General features: G+C 50.0%; 1 protein-coding gene across 1 annotated transcript in view; it reads left to right on the forward strand.

Moving 5' to 3' along the window:
• Positions 1-23429, forward strand: part of VWF (von Willebrand factor) — a 137338-nt gene that overhangs the window by 41122 nt on the left and 72787 nt on the right. The window contains 7 exon segments of the mRNA XM_035707072.2: positions 5199-5335; positions 5811-5949; positions 7024-7124; positions 10869-11064; positions 11753-11968; positions 15718-15958; positions 21746-21840. Coding sequence (XP_035562965.2) covers positions 5199-5335; positions 5811-5949; positions 7024-7124; positions 10869-11064; positions 11753-11968; positions 15718-15958; positions 21746-21840 — 1125 coding nt within the window.

A 23429-nucleotide genomic window follows, 5' to 3' on the forward strand; every position in this document is an offset into this window, starting at 1 on the left:
TCTCTTCTGCAGCTGGAAAGGTGTGAGTGGAGGGTTTCTCATTTGCCCATCTTATGCACATGGACAGGTGGCGTAGCAGAGGCCTGGGGGCCTGGGCGGTGGACTTGCTCAGCCTGGCTGGAATTCCAGTCCCATTGCCCAGCTAAGTGACTTCTAGCAAACCGTCTGATCATTTGCAGCCTCAGTTTCCTAATCTGTAACACAGGGGTGATAACAACGGCTTCATCTGGAGGAAGCTGTTACCTGACACAAAGTAAGCACTCAATAAACATTAGCCTGTCTTCATCCCCGCAGCCCCTGCAGCCTCATTCAGCAGGATCAGGGAAGGACTGAGACACAGGCAGGCACCCAAAAGAGTCTGGCATGGGGAGGGCTGGTGGGGCACGTGGTGTGGCTGGGGCTATCGGGGCAGGCAGGAGAGTCAGAGTCTGGACCTGCCTTAGGCTTGGCCGTGGGGCAGGGGAGAGCCTTGGTGTAACTTATTACTCATCTGGTTCTGGATAACTTCTGATGCATTCTAACCCAGCCCTGTGATTCACCTTTAGGATTTAAGCTGTCTGTTCTGAAGCCTTCGGGAAGACAGACTTGCACACTGGCTATATGAGCAGGGCCAATGCCTGTCCAGTGAGAGCAGGCACTCCTAGGTAGCTGGGCTCACCTGGGGAATCTGAGTGCCCAAGTTCATGGAAACTCTCCTGGAGCCTGCCCCAGCCAGTACTGGGTTTTTTGGAGTCACACCAGTCCTCCTTCAGGACAAGCCAGTGTACCACCTTTAGAAGCCAGGGCTCTTCAATAAATAAATTTATTATTATTATTTTTTAAAGGCATCTGGGTGGCTCAGTTGGTTGCGAGTCTGACTCTTGGTTTTGGCTCGGTTATGATCTCACAGTCATGAGATCAAGCTCCGTGCCAGGCTCTGCACTCAGGAGGGTGTCTGCTTGAGATTCTCTCTCCCTCTCTTTGCCCCTCTCCCCATTTCTCTTTCAAATAAATAAACGAATCTTAAAAAAAAAAAAATAGAAGTAGAGGAAGCCAGGGCTTTTCTCCACTCAGTCTCTATATCCAGACTCAGCTGTACAGATGCCCCTTGCAATAGGCCTGTGTATGCCAAGGCTCAGAATGACTCAGGCTGGGCCCTCACAAAATCAGGCTTATGAGAAACTGCAGGAGCCAACCCATGAGGCAGTGTTGGGTGGTCTCAAGTGCTTTGGGCTCTGAAGCCAGACAGAATGCCCACATGCAAATCCGTATCTGAGGACCTTGAGCCTTTGGGTGAGTTTTCCTCTGTGTTTTACTTTCCTCATCTGTGAACTAAGGGTAATGATGACTGCTTCATGGAAGCAGTAAACAAGATGTACTCATGAAGCACTTAGAAATGCACCTTGCAAGCACCTGCATGGCTCAGTCAGTTAAGCGTCTGACTTTGGCTCAGGTCATGATCTTAGGACTCGTGACGGAGTCCCACATCAGACTCCCTACTCAGCAGGGAGCCTGCTTCTCCCTCTCCCTCTGCCCGTCTCCCTCTCGTGTTCTCTGACTCTCTTTCTCTCTGTCCAATAAATAAATACAATCTTAAAAAAAAAGTCTTGCACATTTGGTGGAGATCATGTTATTGTGATTTAGAGGCAGGCTTTGGTGCAAACTTACGTTGGGGGAGTCTGTGTTGCTTTGCTAAGGGCCTGGGGGTTGGCATTTCTGTAGGCTGCCAGAACAGGATGGAAGCAGATGGGCTGAACAGAGAAGCTCCGTGGAGGACTCACTTACTGCAAACAAAAGGGTTTATTTTAGAAGAGGTAGTGTGTTTCCATCAGATGAGAGATTTCTTTCCATTTTCTTCAAGACGACGGATCTTTATTCACTTATTGGGTCTGCTTTAATTTCTAGCTGTTCTGCTTTTATTTTTATTTATTTATTTTTAAAGATTTTATTTATTTATTCATGAGAGACACAGAGAGACGCAGAGACATAGGCAGAGGGAGAGGCAGGCTCTCTGCAAGAAGGAGGGGCTTGATCCTAGGACTCTGGGATCATGACCTGAGCCAAAGGCAGACCCTCAACCACTAAGCCACACACCCAGTTGCCCCTGTTCTGCTTTTTATGCTATTTTAAGAATCACCTCTTCAGTGATTCACCACACTTCCATTGCCCACTTTCTCCATTGGGTGGTGGGCCAGCTGTTTGTGGGGAGCTGCCTTTTGCTGGTTGACCAACTATCCAACTGGGAATGTCCTGACTGTCGTGCTCCGGGCAGAGGCTGCGTGACTTGCCCTGTAGCTTTTATTCTGGTCAATTCTAGCTCCTGGGGCCAACTCCTAGCCCAGCAACTTCCCCATCTGTGTTCTTGGGTTTCCTGTGCTCTCAGTTTCGTCCTTAGTTATACCAAGTCAATAAGCTAAATGTAGTATTTAGACTTGATTCCTGAGGCACTTCAGAACACAGGTCAGTGGGGGTCAGAGCAGGAAATCAGATCAGACAATTAGATTCTAGCTCTGAAAGTTTTGCTTGTGAATGTTTGTTTGTACATGTTTGTACATTGACCCATCTTTTCCTAGGCCTTGTCAGAACTGATGCAGGTCCACTTTCATACTCAGATAAGAGCGCTCCTGAGAAAACAGAGAAAGGTCAGGGGAAGAATTCCCACCCACTTTATTGCCATCGGGTCAAGACATTAGACACAAAGGGCCACCCCACTCTGTTTGCAGGATGATGGTGGGTTCTGAGAAGTCGCTGTTTTAGAAAGGCTTTCCTGTGACCCCATGGATTTGGAATTTCAGCACATTTACAATCAGCTGGGATGACCCTTGCCCCCACCTTCCTGCCTGTGCTACTCTGCCTTCCATGGATGGTGACTCCTCACTCTTGCTCCCCTTTGGGGGCAACACAGTGGGAAGACACAAGCTGTTCCTACTTCAACACTTCTGACACCAAATGTGTGTGATTTTTCCCCAAGCTAACCAAATCTTCGACTTTCTGGAAACCAACTGGGTGTCCTATGGTTCAATTCTGACACTAACGACCAGGAATCAGTGCAGACCCAGCAGGTTAAGGGCTCGATCCCCTCAGACAGCCTGACTTCAGATGCTGATCATAAGTACAGGGTTCTCAGGGTGCCCCCATCTGTCTGGCTTGGCTACCAGTTGGGGGTTCCCACAATGCCTGATTCAGGGTCAGTAATTTGTGAGAGTGGCTCACAAAACTCAGGCATTTTACTTATTATTACTGGTTTGCTATGAAGGATATTATAAGGGATACAAATCAAAAGCCAGATGAAGAGATGCATGGGGCAAAGACCAGAAGTGTCCTGAGCACAGGAGCTTCTGTCCCTGTGGAACTGGGGTGTGGCCACCCTCCTGCTTGTGGATACATTGACGAACCCAGAAGCTTGCCAAGTCCTCTTCTTTAGGGGTTTTAATGGAGGTTTTATTACACAGGCATGATGGATCATCAATCCTCAGCCTCTCTCCTGTCCCTGGAGGCTGGGGGGAGGGGCACGGGGTGCTGAAAGTTCCAACTCTCATCTTGCCTGGGTCTTTCTGGTGAGCAAGCCCCCCTGAAGCTACTACCCAGGGGCCCACCAAGAGTGGTTTCATTAGAGCAAAAGATGCTCCTATCACCCAGGATATTCCAAGGGTTTTAGGAGCTCTGTGTCAGGAACCAGGAATAAAGACTATATTTTTTATTATCACAGAGGGTGATGCTGACAATGATCTGGGGCCTCCCTAATTTCTCCTAATTTCTTCTGGGCTGAGTGTAGCTTCCTGTCCCAGGAAGAGGTCAGCTGCCCTGGGGGGACAGTCAGAGGACACTCATAGTACGCTGAGGCTCCTCTCCCTGGCCCTGCCTTCCAGCACACACCGAAGGCAGGACCACACCTGGATGCAAAGCTATGCCTGCCGTGCCCTTCAGTGCTAGTGTGGGCCTAAGGCGGCAGGTGGAGGGGGCCTGTGGAGCTTATCTTTGATAGATGAGCGGCTGGAATCTCTCTGCTGCCTCTGAGAACCCCCTGATCAGCCCTGGGGGGTGGGCCCAGGTGGCACTGGCTATAATACCCTCTCAGGCGGAACTTGAGGTTTAGACGGGATTAGTGCTGTGGAGAACAGGTGTCTGCAGTTTGGAGGTCAAGGGTGACTGGGTGGGAAGGAGGGCCCCCTACTTTTACAGAATGGCCATGGTGTGTGTCTATATTTATTTTTCTAAAACGTAGAAGGCCCAGATGGGAGGAAATACATAGAAGGAGTTTGGGAAGGGATCCAGATGCCCGCTTCAGCTTCAATGGGCCTATTGTAGTCTCTGGAGATGGGATTGCCCTGAGCTGGGGTGGGGCCTATAGGGGATCCCTGGAGACCTTGGCAGAGGTCCCCCACCCCACCCCACATGGACACTCTCCAGGATGTGTGGTCACTGGTTGGAAGTGCACAGGGCCAGCCGCACGGCTGGGTTGTGGTCTGGGGGAGGACGGAACAGGGTCAGGTGGAGGGTGAGCTGAGGGCTCTGCAATGGGGAATGATGAAGGGGAGTCCTCGTACCCACCCACAGAATGTGTCAGCCTGAGCTAGGGAACTGGCTTGGGTGGTGGTGAGATCATGGGCAGATGGCCTCCTGGCCCCCCATTGGCCCCAACTGAAGTCACAACATTGACTTGCCCATGAGAAGGCCTTAGAGCCACCCCTCGGCTGCGGGGCGAGGATGGCGCCCTGGCCCCTGCCCTGCTGAGCCTGGAGAATGCCTGTCTCACCCCCCCCCCCACCCAGTTCTCCATCTGGGCTGGCCTTTCTGCCTGCTTGCCTCAGAGGCCTCTCCTGGGTCAGGCCATGCCCCAGAGCCCCCCACAACAGCAGTGCAGAGAAAGGCCTCCCCCCAAGAGCCAGAACCTGTGGGGTGGCGGTGGGGAAGGACTGGGAGCCACCCTGAACTGGGAGCTCAAGCTGCGGCTTGTGTGTGTGGCTGTCACTTCTCTTGGTTGTCCTTTTGGTAAGTGAGGCATTGAGCTGAAGATCCACCTCTGGGCTCTTGTGGTGTGAGGTCTGGGACCTGAGTTAGAGTCCCCCCGTCGAACTTGTTTTCAGACTGGTGTGGGGAAGGATGCCTGTGGCGTTCCACAGGAGGTGCCCGGTGTGCCCATGCATCCCTCCTTTGCCACCCCAAGGGGAGCCCTTCCCCTCCTCCTGTGCTTACCGCCTTCCTCTGTGTCCCTCCAGGCGAGTGTCTGGTCACAGGACAGTCCCACTTCAAGAGCTTCGACAACAGGTACTTCACCTTCAGTGGGGTCTGCCACTACCTGCTGGCCCAGGACTGCCAGGACCACACCTTCTCTGTTGTCATAGAGACTGTCCAGGTGAGCTTGACTGCCACCAGTCAGGAGGTGGGGATGGGGTGGGGGCAAGGTGGTCCTAGCTCCTTTATGAGCTGCTGTGCTATGTGCTAGACCTCGCTCCTCCAGAGACTGGAGCGAGGAGGGAGAAATCTAGGGTGCACACGGCTCCCCTTGAGGATTGAAGTCCTAGTGTTGCTTTGGAACCACTGGCCCAAGCAACAGGAAGATAGCCAGAGGCCTAGAATAAAGACCAGGCCTGGCTAGGGAAAGGGTGTGGGGAGCTGCAGGGCTTGGGGATGTGGGGCTTAGGGCTTTGTCGTGGGATGCCTCCAGGGGGGCCTACTCACTGAGACCATTCTGGGAGAATAGAATTGTTTCTCCTAATGAGGCCTCGGGCTGTCTGGGCTTGTGTTCTTTCTCTGAGTAAGTGGGTCCCAGGCTGGGGCGCTGGGCAGGGGGTTTGTGGTAACATCACCCTGGGCGCCCCTCTTGGCAGTGTGCCGATGACCTGGATGCTGTCTGCACCCGCTCGGTCACCGTCCGCCTGCCTGGACATCACAACAGCCTTGTGAAGCTGAAGCATGGGGGAGGAGTCTCCATGGATGGCCAGGATATCCAGATTCCTCTCCTGCAAGGTGCGTTCCCTCCTCCGCCACTGGGGCCTGGGGCTGGTCAAACTCACCCCACAGAGCCCCCGCCCCTGCCCCTCAGCCATGCTAACTGCCCACCTCTTCTGTGAGGAGAGCTATCTGTGGAGGGATGGTTATTCTCAACATGCATCCTTGCAAAGAAGGAAAGCTTCCTGAAGGAGGAGGGGGAGTGGAGGAACTGTCTGGAGGCAAGGGAGCTTTGCTCCAGGCCAGGGAGAGAGGGTAGAGGGGCAAAGGGGACCAAGAAGATTTGGTTTGAGCCAAAGGGATGAGTTGAGGGTTGGGCACAACAGTTCTGGTTCTGCTTTGAGGTGGGAGAGGAGCAGAAGCTGATGCGGGGAAGTTAGAGGGTGGCTGGTGGTGGGTCAGACCAGAGCCTGTCATGGGGCAAAGCCAGGCGACCCCTGTGACCTGTGGGAAAAACCTATCCAGTGAATTTGCTGGGTAGCCCCACACCCTTTTGGTAGCATAATTGCCACCTTCACCTTCAAAGTGGCTCTCAGAGCCCTCTGCCTTCTTGCCTGTGACCTCCGTGGACCGTGTGGCCCATTATCCTGGCATTACACATAGCAGGTCCACTTGTGTTTAATGCTGTGTGTGTCTCCCCAGGAGGTACCTTCCTCCAGGGCAAGAGGTATGTCTCCTACCTCGTCTCCAGTGAGAACTGCTGCATTCAGCTCTGCATGCAGCATGGTGCAGCCTAGAAGTGGTGTGCAAGGGCGGCAGGGGTGGGGAATGGGCTTCAGTGGGGGGCCAGCTCCTAAACCAAGGATGCAGAGGAGCCTCTGCCGCCCTCTTGTGCCAGTAGAGTGAATGGCAAGGCACAGCTGGGATACCGGGGCTCCTTTCTAGGGAAGGCTGTTTGTACTAAACTCACCTGGATTATCCTTCCTTCTGAAACCCCCTTATGTCTCATGGACATCCCTATCTGTCCCCAGCTCCTTGATTTCATTGTTACAGTCCTTTGTGAGAGACTCCGTCTCTCCCCACGATACATGGGCCTGTCACCACCGTGCCCTCTCGCTTCGGGGCCTACACCCTGTCCCTGCCCTGTTCCAGGTGACCTCCGCATCCAGCACACCGTGATGGCCTCCGTGCGCCTCAGCTACGGGGAGGACCTGCAGATGGATTGGGACGGCCGGGGCAGGCTGCTGGTGACGGTAGGTGCCCTCCCAAACGCTGCCTCCCTGCCGCCTGGGCCTTACAAAGTGCCTCTTGTGCTCTGGCAGAGTGGCTTTATGTGGTGGGAGAAGAATTCCTCCCTCCCTGGGCCCTGCGCCCCCAGAGGGAGGAACAGGCCTCTCTTGTTTCGGAAAGACTGGTGTTTGTTGTCTCTAGGACCCTGGTTTGCCCCGGGGCTTCTGGCTTCTGGGGCTCCGGGACCTCAGGGGCTTCCAGGCTGGGTGGACAGAGCAGCAGAGCCGGGCCAGCTCTCTGGGCAGGGCCTTTCCTGCTAGACCAGTGCCTCTCATGTTTTGGTCTTCAGACGCCGTGGTATGCTTAAAAATTACTGAAGACCCCAATCTTTTACGAAGGTTATAGCTGTCAGTATTTATCATATTAGAAATTAAATCAGAGACTTAATATATGAAATTTATGAATTCACTTAAAATTACAATGATAACCTATTGCACCTGAAACTAATATAATAATATATGTCAATGACACTGCAATAAAAAACCCTAAGCAAAAAATGACAATAAAAAACCCACTACATGTTAATATAAACAGAATTTTTTCTTGAAAAATAGCCGTGTTTTCTGAAACAAAAACAAGTAGTGAGAAGAATACCATTGTTTTACATGTCTGCCAATTTCTTTAATGGCTGGCTTAATAGAAGACAGCTGGAGTCTCACGTCTACTTCTGCGTTCAATCCTTTGCAACATCATGTGTCATGTAGCCTCTCAAAAATTCCACTGCACACTTATAAGAGAATGAGAGGGGAAAAGTCAAATAACGTTGTTGTGTGATTAGGAAAATAGTTTTGGCCTCATGGACACCTTGAGAAGGTGTCCACCCTCTACCCCAATGGGTCCCAAGTCCACACTTGGAGAACTGCTGCCCTAGATCATTCCTAGGATCTCTGGGGAATCCCCTCTGGTGCCCCAGGTCCTGTGTGCCATAAGTCCTTGGTATAATCCTGTGGTGGGCATCTGGGCATTCCTGATGAGATCCTGGTTTCTTCTGCCTCATGACACCATATTCTTTCCCTTGTCATAGAGTCCTGGAGAGAGTTCCATATTAGTGACTTTCCTCTCTTATCTGAAAAAAATCAACCTTATGACCACAGACCACACAGCAGGAAGATTTTGGGAGAGTTTCTTGTTAGCCCCTCATTTGCAATTAGAAATAAAATCCCTTTCTGAAGCAAGAAAGAACTCACCCTGGGTCTCATGGTCATTTGCTTACAGAGTGGGGACCAGAACTAGGTCTTCTGACTCCCTCACCTGCTGTGCCCTGGTCTTCAGGGAGGGTGCCCCCTACCCTGCCATCATCCATTCCACCTTCTCTGTAACTTCCCATATCACAGAAAGGGTGCTCTTGATCTGAAGGCTGAGGTTGCTCTTGAGTCAAGCCAAGGGGACTGAAGGGATGGGGGAAGATACATCTTAGTGGAGGATAGTGTGACAGCAGGCCCCAGGGGTGACCAGAGGGACTTTGGGGGCCATGAGGTCACTCACAGTCTGGGAATGAGGGCAGAAAAGAGGGCGCTGAGGCATGGATGAGGAGAGGGAAGACATCATGGATTTCACTGCTCAGCTGGGGCCTGACCTTGACCTCTGGCATTACCTTTCAGCCTGTGTCCTCAGGAGAACGTCATTCATTCATGAACTTAATCATTCGTTCAGTCATTCACTCAACATACATCTAGCGAACGTCTGCAGGCACCATTTGAGAGGCCTAGGTTACAACTGTGAAACAAAACAGATAAGAATCCTTGCCTCGCTTCACTTACATTCCCCTTGGGGGAGACAGACAGTAAGCAAAACCAACCAGTAAATTATATCATATATTAGAAGGTAATAAATCCTGAGGAGATAAATAAAGCAGCGAAAGCGATAAGAAGTGTCAGGGTCAGAGGATTTACATTTTATTTTATTTATTTTAAAGATTTTATTTATTCATGAGAGACACAGAGAGAGAGAGGCAGAGACATAGGCAGAGGGAGAAGTAGGCTCCCTGTGGGGCGCCTGGGGAGCCTGATGTGGGACTTGATCAGGTGCTCAACCACTGAGCCACCCATTTTTACATTTTAAACAGTGACAGCAGGGAAGGCCTCAGGGCCTAGTGTGGCAACACCTGAAATTTGTAAAGCAAACAAGGAAACATTATTCTCTCTTTTTAAAAAGATTTTTATTTACTTATTCATGAGACACACACACACACACACACACACACACACACACAGATATATATATATAGAGAGAGAGGCAGAGATACAGGCAGAGGGGGAAGCAGGCTCCATGCCGGGAGCCCGACGTGGGACTCGATCCTGGGTCTCCAGGATCACGCCCTGGGCCCAAGGCAGGCGCTAAACCACTGAGCCACCTGGGCTGCCCTATTCTCTTTCTTTTATTGGTATTTCCTTGGGTGCATTTTTATATGGATCCAGAACCTTCCACTAGATGGTTCATCCTGCATCCTGTGAAGTCATAGCTGGAAGCTGGAAGGGGCTCCTAGAGATGACCATGCGGAGCCCAGTCCTAGTGCACAATGGTGTCAAGCCCGGGAGGCCATCCGGCCATGTTCATCACCGGCAGAGCAGGAGTTAGGACTCTGGGGTCCCAGCCCTGACTCCATCTTTGGATCAGGGCCCTCTCAATAGAAACAGGTGGAGGGGCCCAGCTGTAGAGTGTGAAAGGCAGGTTTGATGCCCCAAGCTGTCCGTGAGTGTGCACTTTGGGATCAGAATGATGGAGAACAAACCAGATGCTGGTGGCCTGGAGTTGGATCCTCGGAACCGTCTTGGTCACCCACAGGAGGCTGCCCCAGACACCTTGCTGACCCTGGCTCCTCCGATCACGATCACACCCTCTAGAGTCCTCCTTGGCTCATGGTCTTTTCTCTCCAATGACTTATAGTGGCTGAGTCAACTCCAGCTGGGAAAGTGTTGTCCTTTGTCTCCAAATGTGAGCTCTGAGACTTGGACTATCATGGACTTAGGCTGCTACACAACCGCATGTGTGACAGATACAAGTGTTCAGTAAAGGGGTCAAGAGGTGCTGACATCACACTTGATTCTCATGGGTGGCAAAGCTGGTAGGCTCCAGCATCTCCCTGACAGGTGAGGGTGGTACAGAGCATGCTGGGCTGAGACTCAACCTGGCTGCTGGTCCCAGCTCTGCCACCTGCTCTGTGACCGTAGGCCAGGCACTTTCCCTCTCTGGGACTCAGTGTCCCCATCTGTGTCCCTATCTGTAAGAGGCTACATGATCTCTCACACCCTTCTGGCAGGACTGCTCTTTGATTTTTTTTTTTTTTTAAGATTTTATTTATTTACTCCTAAGAGACACAGAGAGGCAGAGACACAGGGAGAGGCAGAGAGACACAGGCAGAGGGAGAAGCGGTTCCCTGGGGAGCTGGATGTGGGACTCCATCCCAGGTCCCCAGGATCACGACCTGAGCTGAGGGCAGAGGCTCAACCACCGAGCCACCCAGACGCCCCTGCTCTCTGACTCTTAATTAATGACAAGAGCCTCATGTTTCTAATGCTAAGCTTACACCCCAGTAAGCTCCCTCTGCCCTGCAGCCTTGGGCTTAGCTGCGGTTTATTAAATTCGTCTTTATTTTTCACCCAGGGAGGTTTTTTTTTTTTATTATTATTATTAAAACCATCTCATTAGCGACAGGAAGCTGCGGCTGCCTCGGCGGCGGCCCCACGGTGGTCTGCCTCTCCCCGCAGCTGTCCCCGGCCTACGCGGGGAAGACGTGCGGCCTGTGCGGGAACTACAACGGCAACCGGGGGGACGACTTCGTGACGCCCGCAGGCCTGGCGGAGCCCCTGGTGGAGGACTTCGGGAACGCCTGGAAGCTGCTCGGGGCCTGCGAGAACCTGCAGAAGCAGCACCGCGATCCCTGCAGCCTCAACCCGCGCCAGGGTACGTAAGCCCGGGGGGAGGGGGACCTCGCCGAGCCCCCTCCGTCCCGAGGTCTCCCGGCTTCCAGCGCGACCCAAGGCACGGTGCACCGACGTTGGGGGCACAGGGGCACTTCGCTTTTACCGTCAGCATTTGATGATCTGCCTCTGGATCATTTATGCTTCAAAGTACCTCGACTGCGCATCCCGCCCCCCACCCCCCCCGGGGGCTGAACCCTGGGAAAGGAGAATGATCCGTGTTTCCTGTCCCTGGATCTTCTCAGTCTGTTGGAGCAGCAGCCACACAGCCCCAGAATTAAATTATCGTTAGACAAATGCACTGGGGTGGCCATTTGCAGATGTATCGGGAGCAGCATTTCAGTTCCGCATTAATTTCCTCCCCTTACTCAGCCCATCCTGGAACTAGGTCTCCTTTCTGTCAGCCGTTGTGGTGCTCTGGAAATGCAGTTTATTTGCATTTAAGCCAAACGTAATTAGAAAAGTTTATTGGCTGCAGAAGAAAAATCATGGTGATTTCCAGAGGCACGGGGCAGGCAGATTGGCAGGGAGCGCAGCCCAGGCAGGAGCCGGTGGGGGCACTGCGGGGCGCGTGGGGCCCTCGGGGGCAGGTGGGGGGCGAGGGCGGGGCCCGGTGCGGGGCTCGGGGCGTGCGCCCCGCCACGCCTGCGCACTGCTCTGTCCCGCCACAGCCAGGTTTGCGGAGGAGGCGTGCGCGCTGCTGACGTCCTCGAAGTTCGAGCCCTGCCACCGAGCGGTGGGTCCTCAGCCCTACGTGCAGAACTGCCGCTACGACGTCTGCTCCTGCTCCGACGGCAGAGACTGTCTTTGCAGCGCCGTGGCCAACTACGCCGCAGCCTGTGCCCGGAGGGGCGTGCACATCGCGTGGCGGGAGCCCGGCTTCTGTGGTGGGTGCCCTCCCTGGCCGCCAGCACCCCCCCCCCCCCACCCCGGCCCAGCCGAGCCCTCCTCGGGTCCCTTGCACACGGCTCGTCCTTTTCTAAGCACTGTCTCTGCATTAGTGCATTCGGAACCGGGCCCGAGCGCCTGGGTCACGAGGACTGTCCATGTGCAGCCACTTTCCCCTCCCATCTCCAGCAGGACACGGTGGTGGGGACTGGCTCCCCTACAGGACAGTGTGATTCTTCTGGCTTGTTCTGGCAGCGCGAGTAGCACCCCCCTACCTGGACGCCAAGGACCTAGCAGCCGCTGCAAGCAGAGATTGCCTGTGGCTGCTGCCACCTAGCGTTCGATACGTGTCTGGCCCGGTTGCAGGGTGAATGGGTCCCAGATCCCCAAGGGCCTCTGCACGCAGGAGGGTCTCACCAAGGCAGTGGGGGAACGCACTTACCAATCCTTCGCTTGTAACTCCAGGCCAACCATCAGAGGACTTCCGGCCCAAATCTTTGGCATTGATGAAGTTATGTCAAGTTGGATGACATCATTGTCCACAGCCGACTTTGGAGTCTCACTCTGCCATGTTAGATTTCTGCCACCAGAGCTGGTATCTGCTCAACATTCTGGCCCCTTGAGCGGCTACATGGCACTCACTTTGATGTTGGTGCTGCTGCTCTGGGAACATGTGCTGGGTGGCCCAGTATGGTCAGGCAAAGCCAGTGGTGTAGAGCCTGAACCCTCTACCATTTTGAGGCATAGGTAGAAACTGCTTCTCTACTAGGTGCTGTCACACCCAATAAAAGGATAATTAGATTAATGCAGGGGCAACCAAGGAAGGCTTTCTGGAGGCAGTGTACTTGACCGGGCTTTAAAAAGGCACCATCTTGGCAGAAAAGAGCTGTTCTATGGTGAGACAATGGTAGTGATGGAAATTAGGATATTCTGGGATGAGGTATCACAAATACTCTGATTTTTAGGGTGAAGTAGATGTGGTCAGAAATGAAAATGTTAGTGATCCCAGCAGAAGCAGGAAAATAGGAGCTATGAGAAATGGTGAAAGTCTATAATATATCATGTATTTGAAAAGAAAGGACGAGGGCTCTAGAAGTGTCACTGTTGGGGCCCAATGAGCCAACTCATGTTTGGAGTCTAAACAATGTCATAACAAGAGGAGCAGAGGCAGAAGTAAGGACAAAAGTGTCCATACCATGTCTATGCACGCATGCAGTTGTGCCTCCCTGTCCCTCTGGGTCCAGGACGCCACAGTGTCATGGCCAGCAGCTGGAGGAGTGGAGTCTGAGGCCTTGCTGGAACTGTGACTTCCCAGCTCTATGGCCTTGAACTCTTCATCTCGCCCTCCACAATTTAGCTTCCTCATTGGGGTTTGCTGTTTAGAAATTGGGCAAAGTAATGAGGAGGAATGGCACACTGTTCATGAATATGGTCGTCTGCCATATTATGGTGGTTGTCCACCTGTATTAGGGAATCTTCATTATCAGTGTGCTAGGGCATCTGAAGGGTTTCCTAATTTAGGACATTGTCCCCCAGAAGCTGAGGGCTTACTGACATATTCTGTAATCTCAAAAGAGCCGCCCTCCTTCACCTCCACTGGGAGCAGAACAAGAGAGAACAGGGACTGGGAGTTGGTTAGGGAGGCAGAAACTGTGGGGATCCTGGGAAGGCATTTTTGTCTCTATGGGCTTCTGTGGAGGTGAACTAGAGAAAGGCTGCCCAGATGGCCCCAGTTGCCTGAACCCGAGGAAGGTGGGCATTTTCCTCTTTAAAAATGAACAGAGCTCCCTAACCCACTAACTCCATCCTTAAGGAGAGGTCATACCAACTGGGGATGCTCACAGAGTGAAGGCTGATCATGCAGCTACTTTGTGGGATGCTGTGAGGCGATGAGGCAGAGGCACACACATTTTTTTTCTTGTAACATGACGAGACCATGGGCTCCTTGCAGGCTGGCACCAAGTCTTACCATTGCTGCATCTGTGAGCCTAGCACAGCCCCTAGGACTCAGTGGGCACACAATAAACACCTGTTAAACTGAGGTGTGCACCGCTGCTTCTGGGGAAGAAGGCCAAAGGAGAAATCCAGTATGGCTCTAAGCCAGCTCTAGGGACGACAGTCTGTCAGATAAAAAAATCTCTCAGCTCCAGCTGCTCCTTAATGGGTTAAATGTGACCTTATTCTCATAGGTTTGATGGATCAAAAGTGAGTTGCATCTTTATTGCCCAGCACACCCCATCTTAATCCACCCTGCTCTGAATACCCATTCACTGCGCCCAACCTCTCTGCTGGTTCAGAGAAAAATCCATGTCTAATATGGCTACAGAGCCCCCTCTCTTCTCAGCTGCCCTCAAACACAGAACCAGTTGCAGGAGGCCGGGAGCTGCAGGGGCTTCCCAGATGTTCCCACCCCTGTGTCCGGGGTTCCTGGCCTGAGCTTCCTTTTACAGCTTCCATGACACGTGCTGCCATTGGGTTTCTACTGTAAAACTGGATTCCAATAGAGAGCAGAAGGATTCCAGTGGTCTTAGGAACAGTGTCCTCAGAGTGAGGTTCTCACTTCTCGGACAGCAGCTGATTAGCGATGGGAAAGCCTTCAGAAAGGGCAAAGTGCTTCCTGCACCCCACCTCCCCCGTAAGGAATTTCATCCTTGGGGTGCCTATGGGAATAGACCAGGATCCAGGAGTGCCAGGTCTTCGTAGGCACTGGAAGACCCAGTCTCTGGCCCATCCCTCCCTTCTGGAGCCCACTGAGCTGGGACTATTTCCCCAGTCATCATCACGATAAAGTAGCAGGGAGGATTTGCCACATGCTGGGCATTACTCAGACCTGGTTGGTGCACTGAACCTTCACAACAACCCCGGGTGGGTTTTAGTCTGGTCCAGCAAGGAAACTGCTCTAGGTCACTTTGTAACTAATGGCAGAACTGGGGCTTGGACCCAGGAATTTGGGAGACAGAGCCCATTGGCTTCCCTGTGTTGCTGTTTGCCACCCATCCTCTTGGCTGGTGTGTGCTGTGCTATTTCTCTGTGGGACGCCAGAGGAGGGGAGGGGGGAGAGGGAGGTTAGTGGGGAGGCGGGGTGGCCTACTTTGCTAGCTCAGGTACAAGGGTGGCTCTGCTCTCTGTGGCTGTCCTTGAAAGCATGGCTCCTAAGGGGTGGTTTCCTTTTTAGAGCATAATGGTGGAGAGCATGAGCTTTTGGGTCATGGAAAACTGGGTTCACATCCTGCCTCTGCTTCTGCCTGGGAGGCATGATCTTGACAGTCACTTAGTTTATGTTTGCATTTTCTTCCCTCTAGGAAGGGGGCTATGAGATCTAGCTCAATGAAAGGCATAAAAGGTATACAAGCTGTGTGAAGAGCAGGGTATACAGCAGGTGCTAAATTAATTATCTTCATCCTGGGAGAAGTGCCCTTGCCTGCCACTCTCAGTTCTTTTTAATACTCATAGTGTCAAAATCCTCCCTATTTCTACATATCCCAGGCTTTAAGGATTCAGAGATGGCTAAGGCAGGAGCCCTCTGGCTCAGCAGAGGGGAAACTGTGTGCATCCATTATTATCATAGACATCCGCGAGCATGAAATCCAGTTTTGCTCATAGTGGGAAAGAAAGGTGGTGATCATAGAGATATAATTGGGGTCACAGCTGCAGGGGGTGGCAGCCCGAATCCTAGAACCACAGTCCTTGGCATTGGCGTGTTTCCATGCTTCCACTGAAGCCCTCCTTCCTCTACCCTCTCTTATAGCGCTGAGCTGCCCCCAGGGCCAGGTGTACCTGCAGTGTGGGACCCCCTGCAACATGACCTGTCGCTCCCTCTCTTACCCGGAGGAGGACTGCAATGAGGTCTGCTTGGAAGGCTGCTTCTGCCCCCCAGGGCTGTACCTGGATGAGAGGGGAGATTGTGTGCCCAAGGCTCAGTGTCCCTGTTACTATGATGGTGAGATCTTTCAGCCCGAAGACATCTTCTCAGACCATCACACCATGTGGTAAGTGCGAGCAGCATGACCAGGGACCTCAGGAATGGCGGAGCTTGTAAGGAAAATGGTCTTCTGGGTCCTTCATTTCACGGTTGGGAAACTGAGGCCCAGGAAGGGAAGTGACTTGCCCTGAGTTGCACAGCTCGAATGATTTCCTTACATCGCTGGAAACTAGAGCAGACTGCCAGTAGGATTTCCCATTTGCCTGTGCTAGGTCTCAGTTTCCCTTTCCAGAACAGTAAATGGGAGGGCTCCCTGTCCCCTCCCCTTTGGCTTCCTGGCAGTGAAAACAGACCACAGCAGGTTTGCCTTACTGGTGCATTGCTATCCTGACCTGCTTCGTGCACTTCCCTGAAAAACAGCTCCAATCCCACATGCTTCGTGTGGTCCTTTGCCGGTCAAGTTGGTTTCACGGTCTGTCACGGTCACAGGAGAAATGGGTAACATGTTTTGTTGGGCAAATGCTTCCTTGGCATGTGCTCTGCCCTGGGTGCTAGCCTAGAGGGTGGTGATCTAAAGGTGAACAAGACACAGTGTGGGTCCCAAGGAAGATGATAGTCTATTAGGGAGACCTGATTATGGACTATTTCAGTCATAAAAGTAGAGAGAATAGTGTGACAAGCCCTAAGGCATCCATCCCCAGCTTCAGTGATTATTAACACTCTTCCATGCTTATTTATCCCCTTCTCCCCTCTTTGGCTGGAATAAAGAAAATCTCAGATATTATGTCATTTCTTTGAAAATATTTCATTATGTATTTCTAACAGATAAGCACTGAAAAAAACCAAACCTAACAGTAATATCATTATTAAGCTAAGTATTTACAACAATTCCTGATAACACCTAATATTCCATCCATCTCCACTTTTCCCTGACTGTCTCAAAATGTCTTTTTATATATAATTGGTTTGTTCAAATCAAAGTCCCAACAAGGTCTGCACATTTGGCATGAAGCTTTTCCTCCTCACTTAGTGAGATGAATTTGTAGTCCTTCCCAATCTCTGGTACCCAAAGCGAGTTGATGACACCTGGAGTAAAATAGTGGTTGTCATTGGACTTGGATGTTGGCAAAATGTGTTTTATCTCCCATCTGGACTGTGGCCTCCCCTAAGAGTAGAAACCATATCTTAGGCCCTGGTTCCCAGCACCTGACACTCTTCTGGCAGAAAATAAGTACAATTAATGTTTGCTGAGATGAAATAACTATTGTTTGGTAGATTTTCCATTTTGTAGACCTAAAAATCTCTACTCATTTGAAGTGGGCAGATTGCTTCCAATTGGAAGGAACTGGAGAAGACAGTGCAGGAGGTAGCTTGGGATTTGAGGAAGATTCTAGCAGTGGGTGTGGGGTAGTCCCATGGGATGGGGGCTTTGGGGTGGAGCTGAGGCCCCAGAGCTAAAGCACACAGGGAGTCTTCCCTCACTCGTCCCCATGGTAAGTCCTCTGGGGGAGCGTGTGTTGTGGGAAGAGAAGAGAAGCCTGGAGGGATGTTGAGGGTCCTTGAAAGATAGGGTGAGGACTTGAGAGGTTTTAAACAGAGAGAAAGTAAACAGTCTGGAGGCATGTGTGTGTGGGGGGAGAGGGTCAGGGGGAAATGAAGGTTGCTGAAGATGGCCCTGAGGCTCTGAACTGGTATGCAAGGGAGGACCAGAAAAGCAAGAGGGCTCTTGCTTGCTTGTTGGTAGAGGGAAGATAATGAGTTTGGTCTTAGCTGAGATGACTGAGTTACCAAGAGGGCATATTGGTGAGCAACGGAAACGGTTGCTAGAATGATGGGTGCAGTTGGAACTTGATGCTGGACAAGATTTGTGGGTATAGTCATGAGAGTAGAGAGCTCTCCAAGGGTGTGGGCCGAGGAGCAGAAAAGGAGACTGAGTCCAGAGCTTGGGGGATGATCAGAGGGCCAGGAGAAGAGAAAGAGGATCCTATGAGAGAGGCCAAAGGAAAAAGGCCAGCAAAAAGGCATAACTAGGGCAGAGCCATATGGTCGAAGTGAAGGAAGCAGGGGATTAATAACATCATTTGGTTTGAGCGTTGGGCCTCAGCCCAGTGGTCATTTTACTGCAGTTGTCCAGCTGTGATTTTTGGGGTGTTTCTTTCTGGGATCTTAAAACAACACTGTTAGGAGGCAAGCATTGCTTTTTTAGTAAAGAATTTGAAGCTTAGAGAGATGACCACTTTCCTAAATCACCTAGCAAGTGAACCCAGGGATTCTTGAACTCTTCACATTACATGGAGAGGAGGCTGTTGAATTTGGTGATCAGATGGTCATGGTGGACCTCATGTTGAAGTAGTATGGTGAGGAAGGAAGCCAGAGGATACGAGGCTGGGGTGACTTGGAGGGCAGGAGGCATATCAGAGGCACAGGAAAGGTTGGAGATGAGGTGTCTTCAGGCCAGTTGTCTGGTCATCAAACAGGCATCACAGTAGAGTGCCTGCTTTATTGCAAGCCAAGGTCTGGGTCAGAAGTTGATTATACACCTACCTGCAAGGATTTTCTTTTTTTTCTTTCTAAAAATAAAATCAAGCTTTTGGGTTATGCCCAAATGACAGACAGACTGTGACATTTGGGGGAGGATATCTTTAAATCATGTTTTAATTAGAAACCAGAGGGCACAACTTCTACATGTGTCCAGAGAGGGAAGGGCTGATTCTCTTGCTCATTCAATAAATTTTGATTGAGCAGCAGCCACATTAAAAATATTCAAAATCGTTATATCAGAGAAATACAAATTAAAACTATGCATGTTACTTCATATCTATTAGAGTGGAAAAATTTGAAATCTGGATAATGCCAAGTGTTGACAGGGCTGCAGAATATGAGGCCCCCAGTCTGCTGCTGGTAGGACAGATATTTGTTCAGATAACTCAGTATCTTTCCAAAACCTAAATCTGATCATAATCACATATGATGACATAACATACCCCTGCTTGGAATCCTTAATATCCTTCCCTTCAGGAAGCTTTAGGATAGAGACCAAATCCCTAAGATGGCCTTCCAGGCCCCATGCACTCAAGCCCCTGTCTACCTCTCCCCTCTCCAGTCCCCTGGCTTTCTTTCATGTGGAAGGGACATCTCTTCCTTCAAGGGAAGGTCAGTTGCACCCCAGAGAGCAATTGGCACAGTATAAACTAAATTAGATATCCATACTTGCTATTCCCACAGCTCTGCTCTGGGGCATGTATACTAAAGAAATTCTCTGGGGCGCCTGAGTGGCTCAGTCATTAAGCATCTACTCAGGTCATGATTCCAGGGTTCTGGAATAGAGCCCTGCATTAGGTTCCCTGCTGAGCTTCTCCCTCTCCCTGTGCCCCTCCACTCCACTCATGGTCTCTCTCTCAAATAAAGAACTAAAATGTTTTTTAAAAATGCTCACACAGACTCTTAAGAGCACATGTTTGAAGATTTTTTAAAAAGATTTTATTAACTTATTCATGAGAGACAGAGAGAAGGCAGAGACATAGGGAGAGGGAGAAGCAGGTGCCTTGCAGGGAGCCTGATGTGGGACTTGATCCTGGAACTCTGGGATTATGTCCTGAGCCAAAGACAGATGCTCAAGCGCTGAGCCACCCAGGAGTCCCAACGTTTGAAGATGTTAATCACAGTTTTGTTTGTAGTGGTGAGGAGCAGGTGACAATCCGTGCCCATCCCTGGGAGGGTATGTATGTAAAATGTAATGGATGCATACTATAGAGGGTTATCCAGCCTTAGAAGCACCAGGCAAGTAGGTATGTATTCGCAGGATTGAAATTTTTTTTTTTTTGAGAGAGAGAGAGAATGGGAGGTAGAGAGGCAGAGGGAGAGAGAGAGAGAGAATCTTAAGCAGACTCCATGCTCAGCACAGAGCCTAACACAGGGCTCAATCTCATGACCCTGAGACATCACCTGAGCTGAAATCTAGAGTCAGATGCTTAGCTGACTGGGCCACCCAAATGCCCCAGCAGGACTGAATATTAAAACACGCTGCTAAAGAAAACAGAAGAACAGAGTGTGATAGACAATACTGCTTATAGAATTTAAACATACACATGTGCAAAATAAACACATATTTTATAAGAATATATTCAGGCAGAGATACATGAAACAGAATAAAATTATATTAGTTTTCTTTATTTATTGCTGCATAAAAAATTAACCCCAAATTTAGCAGCTTAAAACAATGAACATGTATAATCTCACCCAGTTTCTAAAGGTCAGGACTCCAGGAGCAGTGTGGCCAGGTGGTTCAGCTCAGGTTGGCTCATAAGGTTGTAGTCAAACTGTTGGCTAGGGCTGCAGTCATCTGGAGACTTGACTGGTGCTGGAAGGTGCATTCCCAGATCATTCTTACGGCTCTCGGCAGAAGGCTTAATTCAGTTTCTTGCCCCATGGACCTCTCCATTGGGCTGCTCATGAACTGGTTTTCCTAGACTGAATAATCCAAGAGAGAGCACCAAGACAGAAGCTGTAGCCTTTCATAACCTAATCTTAAGTGACATATGGTATGTCACTGTTGCCACATACTGTTGGTCACACAGACCAACCTTGGTGCAATAGTTGACACAAGAGTGTGAACACCAGGAGGTCACTGGGGGCCATTTAGGAGATCAGATATCATAAAAATAGTTGCTCATGTTAGGGAAGGGGATAGGGATTAGCAATATATTGAATACTTTATGCAAAGCCTTTTGCAGCTGTCTGCTGAGGAGAAAATGAGCAAGACCAGTCATGGCTTCTACCCTCTTAGATTTTATAGTCCAGTGACAGAAAAAGGTCTTAACTAAATATTAATTCTAATACATGCAAAGTCACAAGGGTGGGAGGAAGAGAGAAGTACATGGTCTATGAGTGCTTGAAATGGGCTAGAGGAAGAGTAGGCAGGGGCTTGAGTGCATGGGGCCTGGAAGGCCATCTTAGGGATTTGGTCTCTATCCTAAGGCCTCCTGAGGGGAAGCTATTGAAGGAATCCGAGCAGGGATGTGACATAATCAGCTTTAGGTTTTGAAAAGGTATTTGGGCTTCCAAGAGAAGTGTGTTTTGTACAATAATAGTTGCAGGGACATCATCCATTAGGAGTTTTTGCCTTGTCCAGGTCAGAGGTGGAGTGGCTCATGGCAGTGGAGATAGAGATATTTTGGAGATGAAGTCCAAGGGCTGGGTGATGGGCAGATATAGCGGGTGGGGAGAAGGCGGTATCAGGCTGACCCCTCGTTTGCTGGTTTGTGAAACCGGATGTATGGTGGTATTATGCAGTGTATCAGACCCTGAAGGAGCACTGGCTTTGGTGGTGGTGGTGGGGTGGTCATGACTTCAGTTTTGGACATACGGGGTTTGGAGTCTTTGAGACACCAAGATGGCTGTCATGTAAGTGCTTGAATATATGGATCTCAGGTTCAAGGGAGAGATCCCAGCTGCTAATGTGAATGTGCAAGTCGTCTCTGTCAAAGCAGCTGGGGATGTGGATGACAGCACGGAGTGACAAAAGAGAGCCGAGTGTGGAGCCAGCAGAGGGGTGGGCTTGAAGGAACAACTAGGAACGTAGGAGAAAACCAGGAAAGATTTTTTTCTTTCCCTAGAAGAACAGAAGAGTCACAGTGATGAATACTGTGGGAAGGGATCAGGTGAGAAAAGAACTGAAGAAATTCCATTAGGTTCGGTAACATGGAGGTCATTGGCAACCTTAGCAGGCAGTGTTTTCAATGAGTTATGGGACTTCCCCAAGTTGGAGGGGGCAGAGAGTTAGTGGGAGGTGAGGAAAAAGAGCTGGCAAGTGTCACTGCTCTTGCAAAGCTGGGCTCTGACCTCCTCTCTGCAGCTACTGTGAGGATGGCTTCATGCACTGTACCACAAGTGGAGGCCTGGGAAGCCTGCTGCCCAACCCGGTGCTCAGCAGCCCCCGGTCTCACCGCAGTGAGTACTACCCGCCCTCCCCCCCACCCCCGCCCCCTGCAAGGACTCTTCTTCATCTCCCAGCTGGGTTGCTCTTGTCTTTTTTTGGGGGGGGTTGGGGGGAGCTGCTCTGTCTGATGTGCACGTGCATTTGGGCTTGGGTCAGGATTGACACAACTTTTGTGTTTGTGTGAGTGACTTTCAGGCCTTGACATGCCTTGGCATGTGTATATCCAAATTACTGAGGCAAGGAGGAATTTTAGGCAGAAAGATCAAGTTATCTGCAAGATGGACTCAGTGAGACTCCTGTTTTGCCCATGGTGACCTTAACCTAATGAGCAGCTGTAAGTTGGTCTCCTTGATTGTGGAGAAGACCACCTCCTTCACTGGCCTCTTTTTTACTCAGGGACATGCTGATAAGGACATCTATCTATCTGTCTATCTATCTATCATCTACCTACTTACCTATCTAATCATTTTAATTTATGTATTTTTCTTCATCATGATAAATGTACTCTTTAATCCCCATCCACTATTTTCCCTGTATCCCCACCCCTTCCCCTCTGGTAACCAGCTGTTTGTTCTCTATAGTTAAGAGCCTGTTTCTTGGTTTGTCTCTCTCTTTTCTCCTTTGCCTTTTTTTCTTAAATTTCACATATGAGTGAGATCATATGGTATTTGTCTTTCTCTAACATATTTTGCTTGGCATTATACTCTCTAGCTCCATCTGAGTTGTTGCAAATGGCTAGATTTCATTCTTTTTATGACTGACTAATATTCCATTGTACATATATACCACCGCTTCTTTATCCATTCATCTATGGATGGACATGTGGGCTGTTACCATAGTCTACTGTAAATAATGCTGCAGTAAATGTAGGGGTGCATGTATCCTTTTGAAATAGCACTTTCATATTCATTGGGTAAATACCATGTAGTGGAATTATTGGATTGTATGGGAATTCTATTTTTAATTTTTTGAAGAACTTCCATACTGTTTTCCAGAGTGGCTTCACCAGTTTGAATTCCCACCAACAGTGCACGAGGGTTCCTTTTTCTCCACATCCCCACCAACACTTGTTGTTTCTTATGTTGTTGATTTTAGCCACTCTGACTGGTGTGCGGAGGTGATATCTCATTGGAGTTTTGATTTGTATTTCCCTGGCGATGAGTGATGTTGAGCACCTTTTCATGTGTGTGTTGGGCATTTGGATGTCTTTTTTGGAGAAAAGTCTTCTGTCCATATTTTAATTGGATTATTTGTTTTTTTGGGGTGTTGAGTTATGTCAGCTCTTTATATATTTTGGATACGAACCCTTCATCAGATATGCCATTTGCAAATATCTTCTCCTATTCCATAGGTTGCCTTTTACTTTTGCTGATTGTTTACTTCACTGTGCAGGAGCTTTTTATTTTGATGTAGTCCCAATAGTTTATTTTGACTTTTGTTTCTCTTGCCTCAGGGGACATATCTAGAAAAAAGTGACTACAGCCAATGTCAGAGAGATCACTGCCTGTGCTCTCTTCAAGTATTTTTATGCTTTCAGGTCTCATATTTAGGTCTTTAATGATAAGGACACCTGTTGATTTTTATTTATTTATTTGATGAT

The sequence above is a fragment of the Canis lupus genome, chromosome 27 (assembly GCF_003254725.2).
Source record: "Canis lupus dingo isolate Sandy chromosome 27, ASM325472v2, whole genome shotgun sequence".
In the NCBI taxonomy this organism is placed as follows: Eukaryota; Metazoa; Chordata; class Mammalia; order Carnivora; family Canidae; genus Canis; species Canis lupus.